Raw genomic sequence first — 23,420 nt, forward strand, 5'->3', positions numbered from 1 at the left:
TCCTCTCCTATCGTCTGCGCTGGGTGGGCGCCCCGGAAGTTGGCTGTGCACGTGTAGGCACCTCACTTCCAGGCGTGCTTGGAACGCTCGCACCGGGCAGAGGTCGGCCGGCGCCGGCGGCGGGTGCTGCCCGCGCCGCAGGGACGGGGAGGCTTCCCGGAGCCATGCCACGCTGGATCCCCCACAGGTTCCCCACTGCCGCCGCAGCCGGACCGAAGCAGGGCAATGCTTGCAGGACGGGGGCGGGGCCGCGCCAGGACCCGGATGCCGCCCCGCCCCTGTCCGCGGAACCGGAAGTGGAGCGGTGCCTGGGAGCCTCTGGAGCTTTGGGAGCGGCGGGAGTGGTGGGAGCTGGGGACGAGCCGGCTGCACGACCCCTTGGCGGTGCGTGAGCGCGACGTGCTGCGTTCGGGAGGGCCGGTTCCTCTGCTCGCCCCGGGGGCGCAACCAGCCCCGAAACGGGAAGGAAGCTGTGGCCGCCGCGGTCTCGCCGCTCTTCCGCTCGCGGTTTCGGGCGCGGGGGGAGCACGGGCGAGGCTTCCCCGGGCCGGGGACCGGCGGCTGGCGTCTGGCGGAGGGAAGGGTGGGGATCCGAGGGGCTGGCCCTGAGGTAGGAAAGGGACCCTACGGACAGGGAGTCCGCGGTCGTGGGGAGGGTCCCCGGAGCAGGGGGTTCAGCGGAAGGGGGTGGAAGGCCGCGGGGGAGGGGCGGGGGTCGGTTTCGGATCCGGAGGGCTGCACTGGCCCGCAGGCTTGGCAATCAGGTCAGTGGGAACGCGTGGCAGAGCAGCGCTTCAGCGGGGCCAGCCCCTCCACTGGGCGCTGGAACTCATCAGAAAGGTGCTCTGGGGTTTCTGGTTTTCCTGTTTCGATCGCCTGAATAGTCCAGCGAGAGCTTGCTCTCCCGCTGGAGGGGAAGCCCTGGGCCAGGGCTTCCTCCACTGGAACCTGTGGCCGTGTCGGCCTCCCTGGGGGAATTCCATCTTCTGCTGAACGCAGCTCTGGAGCCTTCCTGAAGGGCGCTCCCTCCCCGCGCTGCGTCTGTGCTCGGGCTCAGCAGTGCCTGGGCCGCGGTGCTTTGCCAAATGTTCACCACCCAGGTCCAGATCGCCTGATCCCTCCCAGCAGCCCGGCCAGCCCAGGCCGGGAAAGGGCTGTGGGATCTCAGGGCCCCTCCTACCCCGACCCGCAGTCGGTCCGGAGTTTGTTCGACCTCGACCGCGGTGAGTCACCCACCCCAGGCGTGGAGACATTCCTGTTTCTCTCTCCCCTGGTTAGGAAACTATTACCAGATATTCCAGGAGCCAGGAGGAGCCCTAAAGGCGACTCCAGGACAGAAGAGTAAGGAGCCGGAGCACAGAGTTGCTTTTGGTAGTTTGTCCCCCAGTAGCTGGGAGTCGTCCCTTCCTCCACTACAGCTGACTTGTAGTGGTGAACTGATCTTTAAAACACGTTTAAGTGAACGTAATTGGTGGTTTGGACTCTGGGAAAGTGTGCCAAGGAGTGAGTGGGTGGGGCAGTGCTGGGGCTGCCTCACCTGTGTTGCAGTGCTAGGTCCCAGGCAGCAGGAGCTGTCCCTGCCCCTGCCCCCACCACCAGGCCTTACCTGTCTGGTGTGAGGGTGCGGGCGGGCCCTTGGAGTGAACTGGGTGAGTGTGCCCAAGGCAGGCCAGGAGGGTGTCCTCTGAGTGACCGGCGGGAGGGAGTGGCTGAGTGCTGCCTGGCTGCTGCGCTGCCTGTGTGTTCTCCGGGTTTTCTGCTCCTCTGGCGCCAGTGGGGTTAATGGAAAGCTAATTCCGCATGTAAGGCACCCATGGCCCTGGAGGGGACATTTTCCACTCTGTTTCTAGGACTGTGCAAGGTCACTTCACACTTGTGCAGGCTTAACCTGGGCGGGGGTGGGGGGCAGCGTTTGCAAGGAAGGGTTACTATTAATGTGTTAATGGTGGAGAGAGGAATTCTTTTGGAAGGGTTTTTTTTTTGTAACAACTTTATCAAGATTTACTTTACATACTACATAATTCGCCCATCTAAAAGGTACAAGTCAACGTTTGCGGTCTATTCACAGAGTTGTAGGACCTTCACCACAATCAATTTCAGGTTAATTGCATCAGTTCCAAAAGAAAGCCTGTGAAGCCACGCCCCCCAGCCCCCAACACTAGCTAATCTGATTCTGGCCTCTATATAGGTTTCCCCATCCAGACATTGCACAGAAAGGGGCCTGCAGGACACGTGGCCTTTTGTGCCTGCTTCTTCCACGTGGCCCGTTGTCCCGGGTCGCCCTTGTGTAGCGAGTGTCGGCGCCTCACTCCCTCTTATTGCCTAAGGACACTCCGTTGTGCGGACGGAGCACATGTGTGTCTGTGACGTGACTCGGCCTTGGGGCTGTTTTCGCCTCGGGCCGTTGTGCGTACTGCTGCCATGGACACTCCTGGGCACATTTTCACATGGACACGCGTTTCGTTCCTCTGGGGGCCTGTGGTGGCCCCACGCTGAACGGTGTGAGGAGCTGCCAGACTTTTCCAGTTCGCACCCCCACCAGCCATGCCTGCGGGTTCTGATTTATCCTGCACACGGCCCCCACACTCCTGCCCCGTGGTTCGGGGGGTGTGCTGCTGGCTCCTGTGGCTTTGATTTGCCTTTCCTGGTGGCTAATGACACGGAGCATCTTTTCAGGGGCTTATTGGCCATTCGTCTGCGGAGAAATGTCTGTTCAGCACTTTAAAGTGTGGTTGACTGTCCTTTGTGTTACTGACCTGGAAAGAGTTCTGTGCTCTGGACGACGGATTGGAGAGAGTTTCCTCGTCTGTGACCTGTGTTTACTGTCTCGATGGTGCCCCTGGAAGCACCGAGTCCTACATTCTGTCCAGTTAGCTCTTTCTCTTCTTGTGTGTGCTTTTTAGTGTCACACTTGAGACTTGCTTTCGGGTTGAGGGTTATGAAAATCTGTGCCTTTGTTTTCTTGTAAGAGTTCAGTTGTTTTAAGCATTTGGGTCCTTGATACATTTCTGAGGGAATTTTTGTGTACGTTGGGAGGTAGGGGCCCGGAGGCATCACCTTTGGACCCAGAAAGTACTCGAGGCTTTAATTTTTCGGTTATTTTTTGTGACTTCATTTTTAAATTTAAATATTGAGAGGATAATGAATTATTGTCGATTTGAGCCCACCAGTAGCGGCTCCAGGCAGTGTGGAACTTCACGTGGTGCCCAGATGCACGGAGCAACCCACGCGCACGTCAGAGTTTCTTGAGGGGGCTGGGGAGGAAGAAGGAGCGAATCGTGGGCTCCGCAGGAACTAGGCAGGAAATGGAGCGTGGGGAGGGCCAGCAGAGCCATCCCCAGGGTGGCCGGTTCATGACTAGCTGCCGGTGACTGGCTTGTCCCTGGGAACCAGGGGGCCTTATCCAGTGGCTCAGTGCCGGCCAGCAGCCCAGCCCGGTTGGGGCTGTGAGTAGCCCTGCAGGAAAGCTGCCGAGGCGGGGCGGGGGAGTCGGAGCCCGGACCTCCATGCGGCAACCAGACCTGTGCCTTGGGATCGCAGCCGTTCCCCTCTGCTCCCTGCCTCCCTGTATCCCTGTGGCAGTCAGGCCACGTGGCATCCCCCGCCACGTGTGACCCCTGCAGGGAGAAGTTACTGTTTTTAGTAATATCACATGGGGGAGGGGGTGGATGGAGAATGGGAACCTCAGGGTGACGGCAAACACAAGGTGTGTGCTGGCAACCGAGACAGTCGTTCAGAGTGCGGCGAGAAGAGGTCACGCAGTTGGAGACCTTTGGAAACTTCTTGTTTCCTGTAGTTTCGCCATGTGTCTGAAGAGCATGCAGCTCTTTGGTTAGTGACAGCTGGATCTCCTTAGCCTCATTCCAGATTCCTGTATGGATCCTCCTCATTTGGGAGGGTTTCAGAGCCTTCTAGAAGGATCTGCACACCTCTGGGGTCACCCAGAGCACCTCTCCACAGAGACGCTCTGAGCCCTTCTCTCGGGATCTGTTTGCAGACGGAACGCCCCCGGTGCCTGGAGAGCCCTCACTGGACCTCTGAGTCTCTCCTGTGAGCAGCCTTCGTCTTCAGCCGGAAAGAAAGGAAGGTGTGTATGTTGCGAACAGTCACTGTCCTGGCCCCAGACGGTCAGGTGAGCCCCCGTCCCGCTGGGTTGGCTGAGATCGGGACCGCCATCTTCCAGAACATCCTTGTGGGACAAACGAAGTCAAGTCCCCCCGTGTTGCCTGCGGCTCAGAAAGAGGAGGGGCATTGCAGGAAGCCCGGGGCGGGGGACCGGAGGCCACCTGGCCTGTCTCCTGCCCTGTGGCAGGTGAGAGGCGTGACCCTGGGGACCTGCTCCCCCGACCACCAGTGGGGCTGCGTCCGGGAAGAGCAGCACAGACGGGGCTCTGCCCTCGGTTTCCCTGAGTCTTGAAAGGGGGTCAGGCAGAGGCGTGGGCTTTCACCTTCCCTCGGGGGGCAGGGGTCCCAGTCCTTTTGTCCCGTTTCCTTGGTGAGGGGTTGGAACTACGTACAGCAGCTGGTGTCCTGCAGGCGGGCAGCCCCTGTCCGGGACCTCATGGTGCCGTGGGGTCACCTGGGGAGGCAGACACTGTGGGCGAATCACCGAGCTCTTGGAGCTGCTCCTTCCTTTGTGGACGGGCACCCTGAGGTGCCCCCCACGCCGATGGAGGTTTTAGTCCGTGTGCTCTCTAAACTTGTCAGAGCCGCTCGCACCTGGGAGACTCCTTCAGGGCTTCCGGACACCCTAGCAGAGGGGGGGCATTGGAGGGGCTTCCGGACACCCTAGCAGAGGGGGACGGCATTGGAGGGGCTTCCGGACACCCTAGCAGAGGGGGGGCATTGGAGGGGCTGGACAAGCAGGGCATCTCTGGTCCTGCCCGCTGGCGGGCGGGGCGGCAGACAGCTCTGGCCCAGGTGGCGGCGGCAGGAGTCCCATCAGGAAACTTGAGAGCAGTGTCCTGATTCACATTCACTACCACCTTGACTTTGGACTTGAGACCCAGCAGAGCAGGCGGGGGCAGTGTCAGTTCTCAGGGTTGTGAAGGGCTTTTGTCTTGCCCTCATTCAAGCACAAAAGCCCCAGTGAGGCGCCCCAGGGGCCTGAGTGGCAGGTCCTGCCTTCAGACACCTGGGCGGGGCTGCGGGTGACTGAAGTGAACTAACCTTCCCTCGCTTCCTGGAGCAGGTGAGACTGTGGGCATTGTTGTGGAAGGCGAATCTGTGCTCTCACGTGTTTGGAGTTCACCTTTGCGTTGTGAACAGAACCAGCTGTTCTAGCTGAAACCCAACAGTTCGGGTGCTGGGGACGGCAGGGACCCATCTTCCAAACTGGGTCGTGACACAGAAGAGCAGGCCGGGGAGTGACCTGCCCACAAAGGACCTGGTCAGGGGCCAGTTAGGGGAGCATCCGAAAGCAGAGTGGTGCCCTTTCTGTTGGTTGAAACTGCGGAGGGACACATGACATGAAGCGTCCCCGCTGTGACGCTGAGGGGGTCGGTGTGGGGGCGGGGCCTGAGCTCTCCCCCGCCCCCGGCGATGGCACAGTGGGTTGTGTCCCAAGACGGTGGGTGCTTCGCCCTCACGCGTGAAGCCTGCACACAGGTGACCGTGTGGTTCCACAGGCACTTTCTCACTGGAGCTGCAGCCAGGGCATTTCTGGGGTCTCTCTCTGATGCCACTCGCTGCAGTGCCAGCTACAGTGCTGCGTCCCTTTGTGTCCTCACGTTCCTGCCGGGTGACGAGGACCCTCTGGTTGTAGCCCTCCTCGTGCGTCTCAGGGCTGTGGGCCAAGAGCGTGCGGCGGGCCTGCGGCGGCTCCCCGGTCCCATCACCCGACACCTCTCTCTGCCCTCGCAGATGTGGAAGGCTTCCGCAGGCCACACCGTGTCCATCCCCCAGGACGACAGCGGTGCCGACGACTGGGAGACCGACCCTGACTTCGTGGTGAGTCGCCGGTGCCCCTGCTTCCGTCCCCGAGTCCCCTGAGAGCAACTCCCAGGGGTGCGTCGGGGAGGGTCTTGGTGCGGGGCTCACGCCCAGGCCCTGGGTTCGCTCGTGTCCCTTCCAGAATGACGTGAGCGAGAAGGAGCAGCGATGGGGCGCCAAGACTGTGCGGGGCTCCGGGCACCAGGAGCACATCGAGTAAGGCTCTTTCTGTTTTTCATTCCTTCTGAATACTCACCTGGAGACAGGCTTGTTAAGTTTTAGAGAGAGGGGAAGTTAGGGAGAGAGAAAGGGGAGAGACATCAGCGTGAGGGAGGAGCACCATTTGGTTGCTTCCCGTACATACGAGCCCCAGCTGGGGACCGAGTCGGCAACCCAGGCCTGGGCCCTGCCCGGGAATCGTACTGGGGACCTTTCAGGGTGTGGAACGGCGCTCCAACCAAGTGAGCCACACTGGCCAGGGTGAGACTGTTTTCATGTTGGCACCTGATCTGTAGACAAAGACGTGTGTGCTCCTCTCCACCCATGGGGGACGGTTCGAACCGTCACGGCCGGGCTGGTGACTGCTGTGTCTAGAGGGGCAGATCCGAGATGGGACCTTGTACCTGCATGTGCATGTGCACACGTGTGTATGTGCACACACAGCCCTGGGGAGCCCACTCCCCCGCGTCCCCATCACTGAGGCCCACGCTGGCCCAAGCTCTTTGTGCGGGGTCAGCTCCCGACACAGGTGGGATCTCTGAACGCCTTACACCTCAGGCTCCTGCTCCTGCCACTGTATACACAGCGTTGTCACTTTGCTGTCCCCTGGAGGCTGTGCGCTGAGTTCTAGGCATCGAGTTCTCCCGAGGAGCTCAGAACGGGAGCGCCGGGAGCGTGTCATTGTCCCTTAAGTGGGTGCTCTTTAACTGCCAACCCTGGGGTGTGTGTGTCCTCCCCTCGGGAAGAGTAGAGAAAGGGAGCTTTTAATGTGGGCTCAGACTTCCATCCGATCGTACCCCTGGGACCTGCGTGGGCCGTTTGTGGGGGAGACCTCACCCTGCCCGGCCTCGAGTCCTTGCGGCTCGGGGAGCCGTCCCTGTCTGGGGAACGCCCGTCGTCCACACCAGAAGGGCGGTGGGCAGTGCGGGCGCCCCTCCCAGACCGCTGCGCCCGCACCTGCGCTGCAGCCCCTTAGAATGTCCGGGGGCTGGTGAGAGGCAGGGGCTCAGGAGCCAGCTCAGCTCTGTTGCCGAATGGGGCCCTTCGTGGTGGGGCTCGGCTGACCCCTGAGTGGGTCAGGTCCCCGTTCCTTTCTCGTTTCTGTTCCCTGTGGTGGGAGACCTGTTGGGGAGAGTGGAGAACAAGTGAGCAGGCAGCCGCTGGGTTGGCCGGAGTTCACAGAGATCACGTTGGGGGCGGGGCAGCTCCGTGCCCTGTGGTCCCCCAGGGTTTTAGGAGGGTGTCTTCCCTCCCAGCTTGAAAGGGGTTGGGTGGTGTGGGATTGTCATGCAGATGTTGATGGAGCGTGGGAGCTGCGTGGTGTCCCTCATGCAGAAAGGCCTTAGGGAGGTGGCTTTGTGCCCTCAGGTCTCCTTACAGTGACAGCTGTGATGCCCCCCTGCCTCGGCGTTGACAAGGAAGCGTGGCTTTTGGACTGCGAGTCCTGAAAGCCGTTCCTACGCCTTTGGGTGTGCAGGAGGCTGGGGCGCGGCGTTGCTGGGCTTCGGCCGTCGTCCAGGAACACTGCAGGAGGGGCGCCTCGGGTGCCGTTTCCAGAACACTGTCTCCTCGCTCGGCCGCCACGGCAGCAAGCAGCACGTGCGCCTGTGCGGCAGGCAAATGAGAGTTTATGTTTCGGGCGGCCACGCAGCCACACGGGCAGAGCTGTCACCCTGCGGTGGCCTTGCACCGGGCTGCCAGAGCGCAGGCCCGAGAGCAGGGCCTGGAGGGAGCTCGGTGGGGTGGGTCCAGTCGGGGCGGGGCGGGTTGGGGTCCCGGCACACCTCCTGACCCCTGACCCCTGACCCCACCACGCGCCCTTCCTCCCAGCATCCACAAGCTGAGAGAAAACGTCTACCAGGAGCACCAGTGCCTCAAGGAGAAGGAGCTGGAAACAGGACCGAAGGCCTCGCACGGCTACGGGGGCAAGTTTGGCGTGGAGCAGGACAGGATGGACAAGGTGAGTGGGCGGCGGCACTGCGCCAGCATCGGGGCCCCAGTTGGCCGCTCACTGGGTCGGCAGAGGAGGCCCTCAGACCCGCTCGTCCTGTTCGGTTTGGAGTCAGTTTCTTGAGGATGAGGGTTGCCCGAAGCCCCGTCCACGGGTCCACCTGGTCGTCCAGGGCTGCTGCAGTCTGATGCTCCCCTGAGGGGCGGTTCCGAGGGGGCGGGCCCAGCGCGGGGTGGCTCCCCAGCCCAGGCCTATGGCTGCAGGTGTCGGCCCGCCCCGCCCGCATTCCCACGTGCGACCTGGCTTGTTCAGCTCCGGGGGGCGGTGAGACGGGGACCAAAACCAGACTCCAGGGCCCCTTGTTCGAGTCACGGGGGACAGTGCGGCCATCAGGTGTGCCGATGCCCGTCCTGTGTTAGTGACCTTGGGAGGGCGGCTCGGCGGGAAGCCTCTGCTCACTTGGCTGGGGGACCGCTCGCCCCGCATCGGGGCTGTGGGCCAGGCAAGTGAGTGTTCGTGGTGACGGAGGTGTTGGCGGAATGTTCCAGCAAGGACGGTGCCAGGCATGGGGAGCGCGGGCATTCCCCCCAGGGAGAGGGCAGAGCAGACCGTTGGGTTTGCCTCCTCAGCGGGGCAGCTCCTTCCATTCTGCCGCCCGGGGGGGGGGCACCTGCAGCCCCGAGAGCCCGCTCGTACCCAGCAGGCGCCAGCCTCCCGGCCGGCCGTAGGGAGCGTCCGCTGGTGTCGGGTTCTGCTCTGAAATTCCATGCCTGTCCTTGCGTACGGCTCGGATTCAGTGGCTGCGCTGTCACGGTGCCCACACTCGGTCACCACAGAGCAGATAAGTGGGGCCTGTGGGCCCCCCAAACCACGTCCAGAATTAGCCTGGAGACAGAGCAAGCTGTAAGCTGCAGGAAGGAGACAGGGACGTTCGACAGCGTGACTGTCACTCCGGAGGTGACTGGACACCAGAGCAGGGGACGCGGGGAGCAGAGTCACGTTTGGTTCCCAAAACAGAGCCCGGCAGTTTTGCTGGTGCGGACGGAGAGACACGTGTGTCTGGGGCGGTGGGAGTGGTGGGCAGGAGCCTCCACCGACGGGCCTGTGCCCCCAGGGCCGTGGGCTCACAGGGCCCAGAGGAAGTCATCAGAAACGTGGGCCCGCACGCCCGTGGGGACAGTGACCCGTTGGGGAAAATAGTGACAGTCTGGGGGGAAGAGCTTGCTGACAGCAGCCACTCTGCTGCCACAGGGACGCCGTCCCTCCCCCGGCACCTGCCCCGGGAAACTTTCCTGGTGAGCCGGCCCCGGGCCTGCGCCGCCCCTCCCTGTGTGCCCTCCTGCCGCCCTCGGCCCCCGTGTGTCACCGCTGCTGCCCCGTCGTGCTCTCCTGCCCACGTGGTAGCGGCCCCTGGATGGCTCGGGGACGCGCTCGCCTCCCCAGTGAGGGTGCTGGGCAGTCGCCTCCAAAGGCGGATCCGGCCCCCGTGGGTGTTGGGGAAGGGTCGCCGTCTGCTTGAGTGCAGATGACTCAGATTCAAACCCAAACACGCGTGGCTCTCGTCACCTGTGCCGTGTCCTCTTTAGACACGGACGGAAACAAGAAGCCCCACGTCTCTGTGGTGCTTCTCGGGGCACGGCTCCACGCCGTGTCCCAGACGCGTCCTGGGCCTGGGGGCGTTTGTTGCCTGCCCAGGGTGACAGCCAACCTGCGTTCGCTCCCGTTGCAGTCGGCCGTGGGCCACGAGTACCAGGCGAAGCTTTCCAAGCACTGTTCGCAGGTCGACTCTGTGCGGGGCTTCGGGGGCAAGTTCGGGGTCCAGGCGGACAGAGTTGACCAGGTGAGTGACGTGCTGGGGGCTGGCGCGGGGGGCATGGCTTCCTGTGGGTCGGCCGGCCCCTCGAGGTCCTGCGTGGGTGCCTCTGACTTGGGGACTGCAGGGCGGTGGCCCCCCCCAAGGTGACTGGCTGGGTTGGGATGTGAGAACGGTCCAGTGTGAGGGCCTTCCTCGGTGTCGGCTGCGGGGTCCCGGGGTCCCGCCTACTCCCCACACGGGCCGGGCACCTTAGGTTTTCCCGGGAGTGTGCCAGGGGCGCCTTCTCCGCCGCCCTCCCCGCGCAGAACTGCTGCAACAGGACCGTCCGAGTTCAGGGCCCGAGCAGCAGCTGCCGTCTCTCTCCCCCTCGGTCACCCTGGTCTCATGTGGCGGCACTTGAGAGCCGTGTTTCGGAGTGAGGCATCCGTCCGCATCCTGGCCGGGCTGCCTCTCAGCCGTGGTCTGGGAGATGGTTCCTTGGGGCCTTGCGTGGACGCCCCGGAGCCTGTCTCTGGGTCGGTGTCCCTGTCACTCGGCAGAGCTCGTCTGTAGAGGTAGAGACTCTTCCCCGTGGCGTTAAGGGGCTGAAACGCCCGAGGGGAATTTGTGCAGCAGCCGGCCCCCGGGTGGACTGGCCATGTGGGAGCAAATCCGAGACGCCGAGCTTGGGGCGTCGGTCAGCCCTGCGCCCGGCCTAGGGGACTGGAGTGCAGAGGACAGTGAGGCGCGCGTCTCTGAAGGTTTCCTAGGCCTTGTGCTTTCAGACGGACTGTTGGGGGCATTTAAAAACGCATGTCCCGTGTCTCGTCCCCGCAGTCGGCCGTGGGCTTTGAGTACCAAGGGAAAACGGAGAAGCACGCCTCCCAGAAAGGTAGGACCTCTGCTGGGGGGTGCCCTGCGGGCAGGGGGCAGGGTGGGGGTTGCGTGGGGCCCGGGGCCTCTTCTCCCACAGAGGGCAGTGGTTCTCAGTGTAGCCATGTGCCACGTGGTCCCTGCCACGCCGCTCGAGGCCCGGCATCTGCCATCAGTGGGGGTCCATGGAGAGTCCCCACCGTGGTTCACTGTCTGACTTTGTGGGCAGGGTGCCGCCCCAGGCCCCCCAACCCCCCAGAGGAATACACCATCACATCCTTGCCACTGTCCCTACGTGCACCCCGCCTTGGGCACGGCCTCGCTGGCCTCTGTCAGGGCACACTTGCCTCAGCGTCACTCCCTTGGAGCCCGTGAGGGTCCACGCAGGCTCCCCGGCTTGCATGGGGCGTCGGGGCACCAGGGCGAGTGGGGGGCGGGGGCTCTTTTCTGGAACGGGCCTGTGTGTAGCTTTCTGGACCTGCTGCCCTTCACTGGAACAGCCTGTCTCCCAGGTGGGGTGCAGGGGAGCCGCTCCCCCTGCTGGCGTGAAAGCGGTGTCCTCTGACAGGAGGGCCTGGCTGCCTGGTGTCCAGTGTCACCTGTGCGGCAGGGGTGGCTTCCTGTGCAAGCGCTGTGCCACGTGTGCTTGGCCTCTGGGTGGGTCACGCCCTGGCCCAGCCCCACCAAAGTGCCGCGTGTCTGTCGCTGGCCCCTGTCTCCCCAGACTACTCAAGTGGCTTCGGCGGCAAGTACGGCGTGCAGGCCGACCGCGTGGACAAGAGCGCAGTGGGCTTCGACTACCAGGGCACGACGGAGAAGCACGAGTCCCAGAGAGGTCCGTCCGCACCGCCCGCCGCGGGCAGCTCTGCCCCGCACAGCCCCCAGGCGCAGACATAGATGCCCGGGAGTCTCCTTCCCTGGGCTGCCTCGGGGGCGCTGCACCCCCTGGGGTCGTAGCATGAGCGTTCACGTGTCCCTGCTCCTCTCAGGTCGGTGTGGCAGATCCATGGTGATTCTCGTGGAATGGGAATCGCCTGCCGTGCACCGGCTCCGTGGCCTGTCTCACCTGCCTTTTGGGGTGTGGGGTTTGGGCGACGTCCAGTTTTTTGATGAAGGGGATTGGCTGCAAGACTGTTTCTATACCTGTATGTTAGATACACAAGCAGTTGTTCAGAAGAACACAGTCCTGGAAATGGCCTTGCTGGTCACAGGACGTGGACTTGAACGTGCCGGCCAATGTGCCAGGTCGCCCTGTGGCCCCCTCGGCAGTCCGTCGCCCGAGGGCCGTGTCCTGGAGGCTGAGGCCCCCCCACCCCAGCAGGGCTCCTGCTCGCTGGTTCTGGGCAGCCTTTGTTCCGTTGGCCTGTGCGTTCAGTGTTAAAGTACATGCCAACACTTGGAAATGGAGCACCCAGGAGTCGAAAAGTCCCAGGTTTCTTTTAAAAAGAAAACAAAGTGGGCGTGGGAAACGGTCCCGCATGTCCCTGGGGTCTCGGCCAAGCCCCTTTCTCGGCCCCCCCTTGGCAGCCGCTGCCCCCGCCCTCTGCGCCCTGTGTACTGGAGCCCGTGCTCCAGAGCGCGCCCTGCGAGTCGGGACATGCTGCGAGCTCCCGGTCAGTGAGATCAGATGCCGTCCCTCCTGTGGGGTCTGGGAGGGAGCACGGGCCAGCGTGCTGGGGGACGGGCCTCAGGTTGCGCAGCAGCGCTGGCCCCTCGGAAGGGGTTTGATGTTTGTGTCCACCCCACTCGAGTGTCCACGCAACAGTGTGCTTCTGCGCAGCAGTGGCTCTGTAGGGATGAAGCTCTGTGCAGAGCGAAGTGCAAGGCCACAGGAAGGGGCTGCCGGGGGGGGGAGCTGTCCTTGGCGTCCTGCACGCCCGCTGGCTTAGTGCGTGAAGCCCGGGGACCTCCAGGAGCCTGTGCTCTGGCTGGTCCTGGCGACAAAGCTTGGTGGTACATGACCACTCCGAGCGGCATTGGGGATGGAGGGAGGGTGCCGTTACGTGCCCGTTGTATTACTGCTCTTCAGGATTGCACTGTGCGCAGGGTGAGCCCTTAGGCCTCTCCCGTGCACGGTGACCTCACAGGAAGCCTGCAAGGCCTGTCCCGAGCGAGTGGTACCGGTTCTTAGACTGCGTGCTCACCTCTCTCCTTGCCAGTGTGCAGACTGAGCTCCTCTGTTTTTAGATTACTCCAAAGGTTTCGGTGGCAAGTATGGCGTCGACAAGGACAAGGTGGATAAAAGTGCTGTCGGCTTCGAGTATCAAGGCAAAACGGAGAAGCATGAGTCCCAGAAAGGTGGCTTCAACGTTACCTCGCACCCACCCCTGGCGCTGACGTGATGGGTGGTGGGGCAGGGGCAGGGTTAGCAGCTGCCCCGGGCAGTGAAGCTGCTCACCCAGGCGCAGCTGTGAAATAAGAAGCCGGCCTCCACCCTCGGGGCCGTGACACCAGGGGCGCTGCACGTCTTGTCTGGAGGTGGGGACACCGTGGTGGAGTCCGGCCTGGGGGCCGCTTCTGTGGGTCCCGTCTGTGTTTGCTCCCAGACCGAACCTGTGGTGGGCGATTTCCTGGACACCCTGCAGCAGGTCCCGTTCACGTCGCCCCGGGTGTGAGCAGGCGGGAGGTCAGGGCGGGTCGGCGAGTGTGCGGTAGCTACCCGGAGGACACGCTTCCTCTGCACTCCCGAGCCGTCCAGGCGCCCTGGCTCACGGCTGCCCTCTGTGCCCACAGACTACGTGAAGGGCTTCGGGGGGAAGTTTGGCGTGCAGACGGACAGACAGGACAAGTGTGCGCTGGGCTGGGACCACCAGGAGAAGCTCCAGCTGCATGAGTCCCAGAAAGGTGAGGTGCGGCGCGGACGGCCTTGAGAGGTTGGCGGGCCGGTTCTTGCCGCGTCTCTGTGGCCATGTGGTTTCATCTTCCCTGTCTGGGGGGGTGGGGGCGGGGCTGCGCCTCCTGGTTTGGGGGGAAGCTTGACCCTGTAGTGATCTCCCCTCCACTCTGCAGGCAGGCGCTGGGAATGCAGGGTGTGTGCCTGCTCAGGGGGCCAGGCCCTGCCGGGGCATTTCCGGGGTGCAGCCGCAGGGCCACGTTGTCCCCAGCCTGTGCCCTCTGGGCAGTAGAGTGGACCACAGTGTGTGAAAGCAGGCACTTCCTTCGGCCGGAGCCTTTTCCGTCTGAACAAAACTGTCAGGCGGAGCAGTGTGACCCAGACAGGCCCCGGCTGCGTCACTCGGTCTGGAGTGGGGTTGCGTGTAACGCGTCTCCTCCTTCACGTGCACAGAGGTGTGTTCTCTGGTCTGCAGTGCGGGTAGGACCTTAGAGCGGTCTCCGAGCACAGAGTGGCCTCACTGAGTTGTTCCACACGCAGCTCCTGACCGTCTCCAGGGGCCGGCTGGAGCGTCCCGGTTCTGAGCTCGTCTGGGAGCCCTGTGTGCTCACGCGTGACTGTGGGCGAGCCAGGAGTGGGCTCGCGGGTCCCCGGGCCCTGCAGAGCCACCCCTCGGACCTGTGTCTGGCACATGCATGAGCCCACTGGGCTCTGACCATGCTCTTCCTCTCGGTGTCTCCCCACCGTCAGATTATAAGGCTGGTTTTGGAGGCATATTCGGTGTTCAGGCCCAGAGGCAGGACTCCTGTGCTGTGGGGCTTGATTACAAGGAGAGACTGGCCAAGCACGAGTCCCAGCAAGGCACAGTTGCTCCCTGCGCCCGTGCCACACCCCCGCCCCCACCCACACACCCTGCCCACACACGCTGGGCGCCGCAGACACACGTCCAGCCACCTGCGCACTTTAGACTTTTCATTATTTTTTTTTCTTAGACCCTCGTCTGAGGATGTTGCTTTTTTTTGATTGCCTTTAGAGAGAGAGGAGGGGGGAGAGGGGAGGAAAAATGGACAGCTGTCAGCTGATCGACCCCCCACTTGCCCAACCAGGAGTGGAGCCCGCTGCTGTTGGCCTTGCGGGACTACGTGCCAGCCCACGGGGCCGCCTGCCCAGGGTCCAGCCCCACCCTGTGCAGGGTCCTCAGTAGCCTGCACCTTCCGCCCCATTCACTTCCCGCTGCGCCTTTGAGGTGCGTGTTCTGTAAATCGTGATTGTTGCCCCAACCCCACGTGGCTAGTTCTTGGAATGAGGTGTCTGGTCTCCCAGCACCTTCTGCAGGAGCCCTTGCCGCTGACCGTGACTGTCGGGAGTCCCTGCAGCCCTCAGGCCCCCGTGAGGACCGTGCTCCACGGTGTCTGTTCCTTCCTGGCGGTGGTTTCTGACTCCCAGTGGGAGGCGTCTTCGTTCTTCGTTTGTTTGGTTTCTGCGTGACCTCACCCAGAGCCCCGCGGAGCACACACAGGGCCACAAGAGGCAGGAGGCGTCCCACTGTGCGCAGCCGCCGTCCGAAGGGCAGCCGCATCCCCTCAGGCAGCTAAGCTAGAGGCCCCGAGCATCAGACGTGGGGTGTGGAGCCTGGACGCTCCCTGGAAATCAAGTCGGGTCCCGAGTTGCAGGGCAGCGCTGGGGCTGTGAGGCCCCGTGTGGAGACGTGTGACAGCGTCCCGGGCGGGGACGAGGACTCCCTCTTGCTGATCCCGTGGCCGCAGGGCGGTGGCCGTGGCTCTGCGTGGCATTGGTGCCGTGTGCCGGTGTGGCTGTCACATGGAGGATTGGCTGGTGGAGTTTCCCTGTGGGTCCTTTAACACAGGGGGGGGGGGGCGGAGCCTGCAGCTGGGCCTCCTTGGGGCCCACAGGTGTGGCGGGCGAGGAGACTGTGCTGGGAGAGCTGTGCTGGCTGGGCCGGCCACGCCCCCTCGGCCACTGTCCCCGGAGACCCTGAAGCATGCTCACCTCTCTCCCCTGCCTCCCACTGCCCGAACACCACGGGGAGGAGGCGCATGCGGGACACCTCTCTTCCTTGTCACACTGGGGCACTTTTGGGCTGTTCCTGGGCCTGTCTGCACGCGTCCACCCGCGGCCCCTCGCGGTCCTCGCCCTGGGACTGAGTGCCGCATTGCACCCGTTGCAGACTATTCCAGAGGCTTTGGCGGGAAGTACGGGGTGCAGAGGGACCGGATGGACAAGGTGAGTGTCCCCGTCTGGGCCCCTGTCTGCCATCACCGGGTGGGCACAGCGTGCCAGGCTCGGCCCCCTGTTTGCAGATGTGCAGGCATCTATGTTGGGCGGGTGCCATTGCCGTGGGGGAGGCTGTTAATACGTGTGCCAGGCCGAGTCTGGCGTGCCACGGTCACCTCTCCTGTACCCCTCACCGCTGTGCTGAGGCACGTGCTGTCCTCGTCTCTTTTTATAGTCCGGGGTCCGTGCTGGGATGCCATCGCAATGGAGACATTCAGACCCGAGGGCCAGCACTGGGGCCTCGGGGACCCGAGGCTCTTTGACTTTGGGGAACCAGCAGTGGCCGTGAATCCGGGGCCCCTAGTTGCTCCTTTCAGAGGCTCCAGGGTGGGCTTGAGTCCGTGCGTGGGGCGGCCCCATCCCTGGGTGTGAGGAGTGCCCTGACCGCCCTTCCTGTCTCGGCAGAACGCCTCCACCTTTGACGACGTCTCCAAGGTGTCCTCCGCGTATCAGAAGACGGTGCCCGTGGAAGCCGGTGAGTGTCGGCATGCCCGGCGGTGCCGGGCTGCTCCCCGGGTGGTGGTGGGGGCCGGGGGACCGGGGGTGGCCCGATAGCGTGGCTCTCGGCAGGCCTTCTGGAAAGGCCCTGCCCCTGTCTGATGGGGCACCGGGGACGGCAGCCCCTGGCAGTGGGGTCCTGCGTGGGCAAGGTAGGGGCGCTTTCCACAGCGGAGCGGGGTGAGCAGTACACCCCCATCCTGCTGCCTTGGCCCAGACCTGTCTGTCACGAGCAGGTGGGCACGCTGGCCTCCCCTCACACGTGGGCCCCAGGTATGCACGGTGCGTCCTCTGTGGAGACTGCTGTGGGGGCGCGTCCTGCAGGCCAGGGTCTCGGGGCGCACAGTTCTGCCCCAGGGAAGCAGCCCACCAAGTGCCATTTAGTCGGGGAAGACACTACACAAGGTAGAAGGTGGTGAACCAAACCCAGGGAGCAGGGCGCCCCCTGGTGTTGGCCGTGTGCCCTGGGCCAGAGGCTCCCAGGCCCTGCGCTCTCAGGACGCACAGGCACAGGTGGGACTGTCCCAAAGAGCTTCTGTGTGGGGCTTGTCGTTAGTTTGTTTAAAAATCATGAAACCAGCACAGACCAGCAGCAGTTTTTATATGAAAAATGACTACGGAACAGAGTGCAGGAGGGTGGCCCCATTTTGCGTTTTGTAAACCTTCACGGGAGACTGCTGACTGCTTCTGCCCCGGGGGCTGTTGTCTGTGGGGGCGGGGGGCCTGGGCTCCCAGGGGGCACCTCCCCAGGCCCTGCGGGCCCCGCCCCTGGCGGTGTTCTGAAGGCGCCTCCCCGCGTGGGACGGCGTGGGGCCCGCACTGTCATTGGGAAGGTGATGCGTCGCTGAGCCGTGCTGACCTCCCCAGCGTGGAAGTTCACGTGGCCACGCGGTGAGAAACCACTCGCCCATGCCGCCGTTGGGGTGGCTGTGGCCCCACAGTGACACCGGGAAACTGCCGTGCCCCCGGCTGCGGGCACCAGCTCCCAGCATTCTGGGTTTGCTTGTTGGCAGCAAATACTGGTTTTCTTGTCTCGGAGGAAGTTTGTGTGTTGGGAGGAAGTGCCCGCCACGTCCCAGACGTGCCCATGTCGGTGAGCCCAGCTCACCGCTCAGAGCCCCTCGCCTGTCTCCTCGGGACGCCCCCCAGCCTCCCGTGCGGCAGCGCCGCGTGTGCCCGCCACCCTGCGCGGGGAGGTGCACCCTCAGGGTCGTCCCTTGGGGACATGGGGTCTTTCCCCGTGGGTGTGTGGTAAGGAAGGCAGTGAGGTTGGGAACAGGAGACCAGCCCACCAGGCTTATGGTGTCCGTCTGTCCAGCTGTGCGGCGGACACGAGGGCACTGGCTGGTTTGTGTGGGGCGCTGAGCTGGCAGCTGTGGACACGGCTCTCGGTCGGTCCGGGGCTGCCTGATTCCGCGGGGTTGATCGGTCCACCCGTGTGGGACTTGGGTCCATTCTGGGTGACGGTGGTATCTGACATCCAGGTAACGCCCCCCTCCCCCACCCCGTAGCCAACAGCAAGACCAGCAACATCAGAGCTAACTTCGAAAACCTGGCGAAGGAGAAGGCCCAGGAGGACAGGCGGAAGGCGGAGGCGGAGCGGGCCCAGAGGATGGCCAAGGAGAGGCAGGAGCAGGAGGAGGCCCGGCGGCGGCTGGACGTGAGTGAGGGTGCGGGCGGCCGCTGGGCGGGCAGGCCGTCGGCCACCACTCTCCCCTCGGAAGTGTCCTCTCTGTGTCCAGCCCTGCCGCCTCTCGTCGCTCCCTCCCTGGGGTGTGTCTCAGCCCCCACACCCTGCCAGTCAGTGGGGCGGCGCTCCGGAGGGAGGGAGAGGCCGGACAGAGGCACACGTGGGTGGGGTCCCTGCGCAGGCAGTCCCCCGAGGAGGAGCACACTCCGCCCTGCGGGCCAAGGGGGCTGTGTGGGGTCCCTTGCTCCTGGCTGAGCCTCTGCAAGAAGCACACCTCTGCCCCCCCCAGCCAGGGTCCCTCTGCTCAGACGCTGCACCTGGGCCCGACCCTCAGAGCCCTGGCCGGGTGGTGTGCGCTGTTGGGCTGAGACACTTGCGTGCGGAGGGAGCTGTGGTTTGGCTCATTGACGTGAACAGAGAGAAAGAGAGAAGCGCCTGTGGCGGTCCCAGGCGATGGGGTGTCCGTGCCTGTGTTGGGGCCACACCCAGGTCTGTGGGCCAGTGTCTGGGGGAGCTGCCTGTTAGAGAGGGCCTGGCGGGACAGAGGTCCCCGGTGTCCCTGGCACGCTGCCCGCCTGCCGTGGGGCCTGTTTCCTCAATTGCCGTCTGGAGAAAAGTCCAGTGTCGCGGCAGTCGGCACTGGCTCTGCGTCAAGTGACCGCAAACTCGTTGGCTTGAAAGGCCACGCGTTGGTCATCGTACAGTTCTGACAGGGTCGGGCTCCTGACGGGGCTGCGAGGGACGCCCCACCTGAGCCCTGGCCTTTCCCAGCTTCAGCTTTGTCGTCCTGCCCTACCGTGTCTGTCGTCCGCCTGCCGCCCTCTGTGAGGTCCTGTGTGCCCCGCCTGTCACCCCGCAGGACCCCTCCCTCCAACCCTCACCTCGTCTGCGTTCCCCTTTGCCACGTGAGGTCAGAGTCAGAGGACCGACATCTCGGTGGGGCCGCTACTCCGTCCACCGCAGCCTGCCCACCCGCAGGCCCCCCAAGACCCACGTCCCTCCTGTGTGCAAAACACACCCCTTTAACAGTCCCTGAGTCTCAGTCCTCCTGCTCAAAGTCCCCGTCTGCACCTGTGCCACCTGTGCCACCTGCGCCGGGGGACGTTGGCCGACAGCCGTGTCACCTCTCTGCCCGCACATTGTACAAACCAGGCGTGCGTGGAGGCGGCAGGAGGGCTGGGCGCCCCGAGCTCCTCCCCTGGGAAGCGTGCCGACGGTGTGGCCATGGCTGCCTGGCGCACTGGCTTCAGGGATCTCCTGGGGCCGGGGCCTGCTCCGGCCCTTTCCTGCTCATCCTCTGGCGGGGAGTGTGTGTGAGGCCTGGGTGCAGCCACCTGGAACGCTCATGGGCATCCAGGTGACCCTGGGGGGTTCTGATCACTGCTGCCTTCATTTACAGGAGCAAGCCAGAGCCCAGAAGCAAAGCCCGCCGGCGTCCCCTACCCCGCAGCCGGCTCAGGAGAGGCCGCCGTCCAGCCCCATCTACGAGGTTGGCTGTCAGTTTTGGGAGGGGCCTCTGACTCCCCAGGGAATCGCTTCCCCGCTCGGTGCCGCTGTGGGCAGAGGGCTGCTCCCGCTCTGCAGGGTGTCCATCCAGAGAGGGTGGCCCGACAGGAGCCCTCCCCAGGGCAGGCCCCCGGGTGCACATCCAGCCTCTGTCCTCTGTGGACTCTGCCCTGGCTGGACGGGGCCCCTTCTCGCCCAGCCTGCTGCCCGCCAGTGCGGTCTCCTGACTCAGCCTCCTGGCTGCGAGGCCAGGCAGTTTCTGCCGGTTGTCCCCTTGCTCTGTGCGGCTGTGGCCCTGACCAGACTCCCTTCCAGAGTCCTCGTCCCGGCACCGGCTGCCACTCTCACACGGGGCCTTGTTCCCCGGCCTCTCTGGCTCTCCTCTTCTTCACCTGTCTTCAAAGTCCAGTTCTCCGGACACTGTTCTTGCCCTTTCTCCTCGGTCCTGGTGTCGGTGCCCGGTGGCCCACCACCTGTGTTCCAGGGGCAGGCTGTCATGGCCCGGGCCCCCTGCGCCCCCCGCGCCCCGAGTACCCTTCTGATTTCTGAGTTGATGGCTGCCTTTCCACCCTGCACCATGGGGTCCCCAAGAGCTCTGAGCCGGTCGAGCCTGAACCCGTCTGCTCTGTCCCTGCAGCCACTATCCTGGCTCACACACCTGTCCCTTCTCATCAGGGGTTGCAGGGACTCAAGCTAACCAGACTCAGCTGAGGTGTAAAGGGAACAGGGATTGGGCGAGAGCTGGGGGGACAGCGGCCTGGGCTTTCCTGTGAACCGCCCCTCTGCCCGCCGGCCTGAGCTTCTGGGCCGGGCATGGCCTCCCAGTCCAGTGGAGGGGGGCCTCTCATGCACCGTCACACCCCACTGCATGCCATTCTCCGAGGAGCTGGTCCTTTGCCTGTCTCTCTGTCCTGCAGGGACTGGAAAGGTGTCAGTGACTTGGGACAGGTTGTGAGAAGTGTCACTTTCACTCTCCCCAGGACGCCGTGTCCTTCAAGGCCGAGCCGAGCTGCAGGGGCCCCGTCAGTGAGCCGGAGCCCGTGTACAGCAGGGAGGCCACCGACTACCGAGAGGCCAGTGGCCACCAGGGCCTAGCTTACGCCCCCGAGGCCGTCTACGAAAGCACGGAGGCCCCAGGCCACTACCAAGGAGGTCCGGGCCCTGCTGAACCGGGCAGGGGTGCCCTGTCTCCGTCCCAGCCGCCTCTGTTCCTTGGCCCCGGGGGTTCCTGGGGCACTGGGCTGGGGTGGGCGGAAAGGAAGAGCTTCTGCTGGGGCCCCTTTGAAGTAGAAACCCGGGAGCATCTCCTAGAGCCCGGCCCCAGGAGCCGGCACTTCTGGGGCCTTTGGCAACGACTTCACGTGCCCTGACACGCTGTGAGGAGTGGGGCGCACTGTGCCCCCCGTCCCTCCATGTATCATGACACCACCCTCTAAAAGGGCTCAGTGCTAAAATGTGGGCGTGACACGCAGAGCTGGCAAGATCATTTTGCCGGGTGGCGTCAGAGGTGGGGGCCGGGTCCATCTGCTGCATGGCGCCCCACGGCCCATGCTCCCGGCCGGCGCCTGGTGCCCCTGCGGCCGGGTCCCGGGGAGGGCGCGCAGCCCAGGCACGGGCTCCCTCTCAGGCCTCGTCTCGTCCCCCTCAGAGGAGAGCGCCTATGACGAGTACGAGAACGACCCTGGCATCACGGCCATCGCGCTCTACGACTACCAGGCCGGTGAGCACATAACTTACTTCGAAATAATTCCCAAGTTGACAGAAGTTCCGTCTCTCCACCTGTGTGGGCACCGGGCGCCCGTGTGTGTGCCCACGCATGCACACACACACACACACACACACACACACACACACAGAGTCACCTGCAACCTGACTGCACCCTCCGCAGTCTGCAGCTGCAGGTGCTGGTGCCTGTGCCCCTAATCACCCCGAACCAAGGCCCCTCCACCTTCTTAGCGAGTGGCCACTGTGGGAACTGGGGAGCCTCACTGTCCTTCTCTCCCTCTCCCCCAGCCGGTGACGACGAAATCTCCTTTGACCCCGATGACATCATCACCAACATCGAGATGATCGACGATGGCTGGTGGCGTGGGCTGTGCAAGGGCCGGTACGGGCTCTTCCCGGCCAACTATGTGGAGCCCCGGCAGTAGGACGCCCGCCCCGTGCTCCCCGCCAGCTGCACCCCCTCCACGGTTCCCGGGGTGCGGCCTTGGGGTCTGTGCTGCCTTTATATTGCGTACTTCCGCCGACGCTTTCGAAGATGTTCGCGCCGCAGAGCTCGCTGCTGTGCTGTGACCGTGTTCCTCGGGAGGGCTGTGGGGACTGCTTTACGCATCCGAGTGTTTTCTTGTCTTGCCAAACCGGCTGTTACACAGAGCTACTGCTGGGAGCTTTAGTTCACCGTCGCCCCCTTGGTCAGCAGGCCAGGCCCCAGGACAGGCGAGACCTGACCATGTGTCACCTGCTGCTCCAATGGTGCCCGGTGAGTGCCAGGCAGGAGTCACTGTCCCCGGGAAGGAGCCCCCCCCGCCCCCCGAGCGTCAGTGTTTGAAGGAGGAGGGAGGGGCCTGGTAGAAAGTCAGAACTGAGGGAAATTGCTAGAAAGCAAATTCACAAAATTCATGTGAATTTGAACATCAGAAGGGTCTTTTGTACGTGAATCCCACAGGGCTCGAGTTTGGCGAGGCCCCTGGTCTTTGTCCTGCGTCTCTGTCTCTCCCCCAGTCCCTCGCCTCCCAAAGCACTGGCCCCAAGAGGGCTGCCGAGTCCCCGCTTGTCCCCGAGATGCATTGTCAGTCCCCACTGAAATTCTGCCCTCCCGAGTCTCTGGCTCCGGGTCCCCCGGCCTCCCCCTGGCGTTTGAAGGCCCGTGCACAGCCGACCACTCAGACGCGACTGCGTTGTGCGGGGGACGGCCCCTTGGCCGTGGGAGCACCGGTGCCTTCTCTCCCGACTGCTGGACGCGGTCTTCACGGAAGGGGGTCGTGTTCTTTTGCCAAAGTATCAACTCACATGACAATAAAATTTGATGGATCGATGCAACTAAAAATCAGACCCGAACGGACGTTGCTCTGACCTGGGCCGCCCTGCATGGCAGCGCCGTGGACCCGGCGTGGGGAGCGCCTCGCCCTCTGCAAGGCCCAGAGGCGGCAGCGTCCTCCCGGGGTGCGGGGGACAGCCTGGTGTGGGGACGTGGGGCTGGCAGCAAGGTCCCCTCCCTCGGGGCGTCTCTCCAGCATCCGCTTCACAGTCAGGTCGGGTTTCCATGCAATTATTGTACCTGAATTTCTGTAGCTCATCATAGGGATGGTTTTTTAAATTAAATACTCGAAATAAACTTTTTTTGATCCACTTGCCGCTGGTTCACTTTGGCTTTCCTCCCTCTGGCCCCTGTGGAGGACGGTGGTGCCGTCGGCACCCGCAGCCCCCCGCCCTGTGGGTGGCCATCTGTCACGGTGACAGCGAGGGGAGCGGCCTCCGTGGGCGCCGTGTCTGGCGAGAGGCACGCGCTCTCCCGTCGTCAGTGTTTCGGACACGGGTTCCCAGCACAGTGAACGTTCTGTGTTCAACAGTCATGTCCGAGTTGCCGTTCTCAGGACCACCCGTTTGGTGGCTGCGCTGCAGCTGCGGGCATTGCCTGCCTTTGGAGCTGCGCCGGCGGCCCTCAGAAGGAAACAGCAGCGCTGCACAGAGGAGCTGGCGGGTGGGAGGCCTGTGCCCGGCACCCGAACCTGCTCGGGCCCATGCCCACTGCGGTTGGCCGAGGAGCGGCCCTCAAAGATGGGGTGGCCAGTGGGACGTGGCAGGGACACCAGGCGATGGACAGCTT

The 23,420-nt window shown here is 63.9% G+C and overlaps 1 protein-coding gene across 3 annotated transcripts; it reads left to right on the plus strand.

Moving 5' to 3' along the window:
* Positions 1 to 296: 296 nt before the first annotated feature.
* On the plus strand, positions 297 to 22,942 carry CTTN (cortactin). 3 transcript variants are annotated; one of them, XM_053662921.1, is made up of 18 exons: positions 297 to 384; positions 3,998 to 4,087; positions 5,863 to 5,949; positions 6,074 to 6,147; positions 7,981 to 8,110; positions 9,831 to 9,941; positions 10,734 to 10,788; positions 11,494 to 11,604; positions 12,957 to 13,067; positions 13,503 to 13,613; positions 14,353 to 14,463; positions 15,791 to 15,846; positions 16,303 to 16,372; positions 17,907 to 18,055; positions 19,485 to 19,574; positions 20,572 to 20,743; positions 21,240 to 21,311; positions 21,605 to 22,942. In XM_053662921.1, exons 3-18 carry the CDS (start codon positions 5,863 to 5,865, stop codon positions 21,739 to 21,741), a joined length of 1,647 nt encoding a protein of 548 aa, XP_053518896.1. In that variant the 5' UTR covers positions 297 to 384; positions 3,998 to 4,087; the 3' UTR covers positions 21,742 to 22,942. The 3 variants fall into 3 exon arrangements, with proteins under 3 accessions (XP_053518896.1, XP_036991232.2, XP_053518895.1); XM_037135337.2 differs by lacking the exon at positions 14,353 to 14,463; XM_053662920.1 differs by lacking the exons at positions 12,957 to 13,067; positions 14,353 to 14,463.
* Positions 22,943 to 23,420: the final 478 nt, after the last annotated feature.

The sequence above is a fragment of the Artibeus jamaicensis genome, unplaced genomic scaffold, assembly GCF_021234435.1.
Source record: "Artibeus jamaicensis isolate MK-2021 breed Jamaican fruit bat unplaced genomic scaffold, CSHL_Jam_final contig_3109, whole genome shotgun sequence".
Classification (NCBI taxonomy): Eukaryota; Metazoa; Chordata; class Mammalia; order Chiroptera; family Phyllostomidae; genus Artibeus; species Artibeus jamaicensis.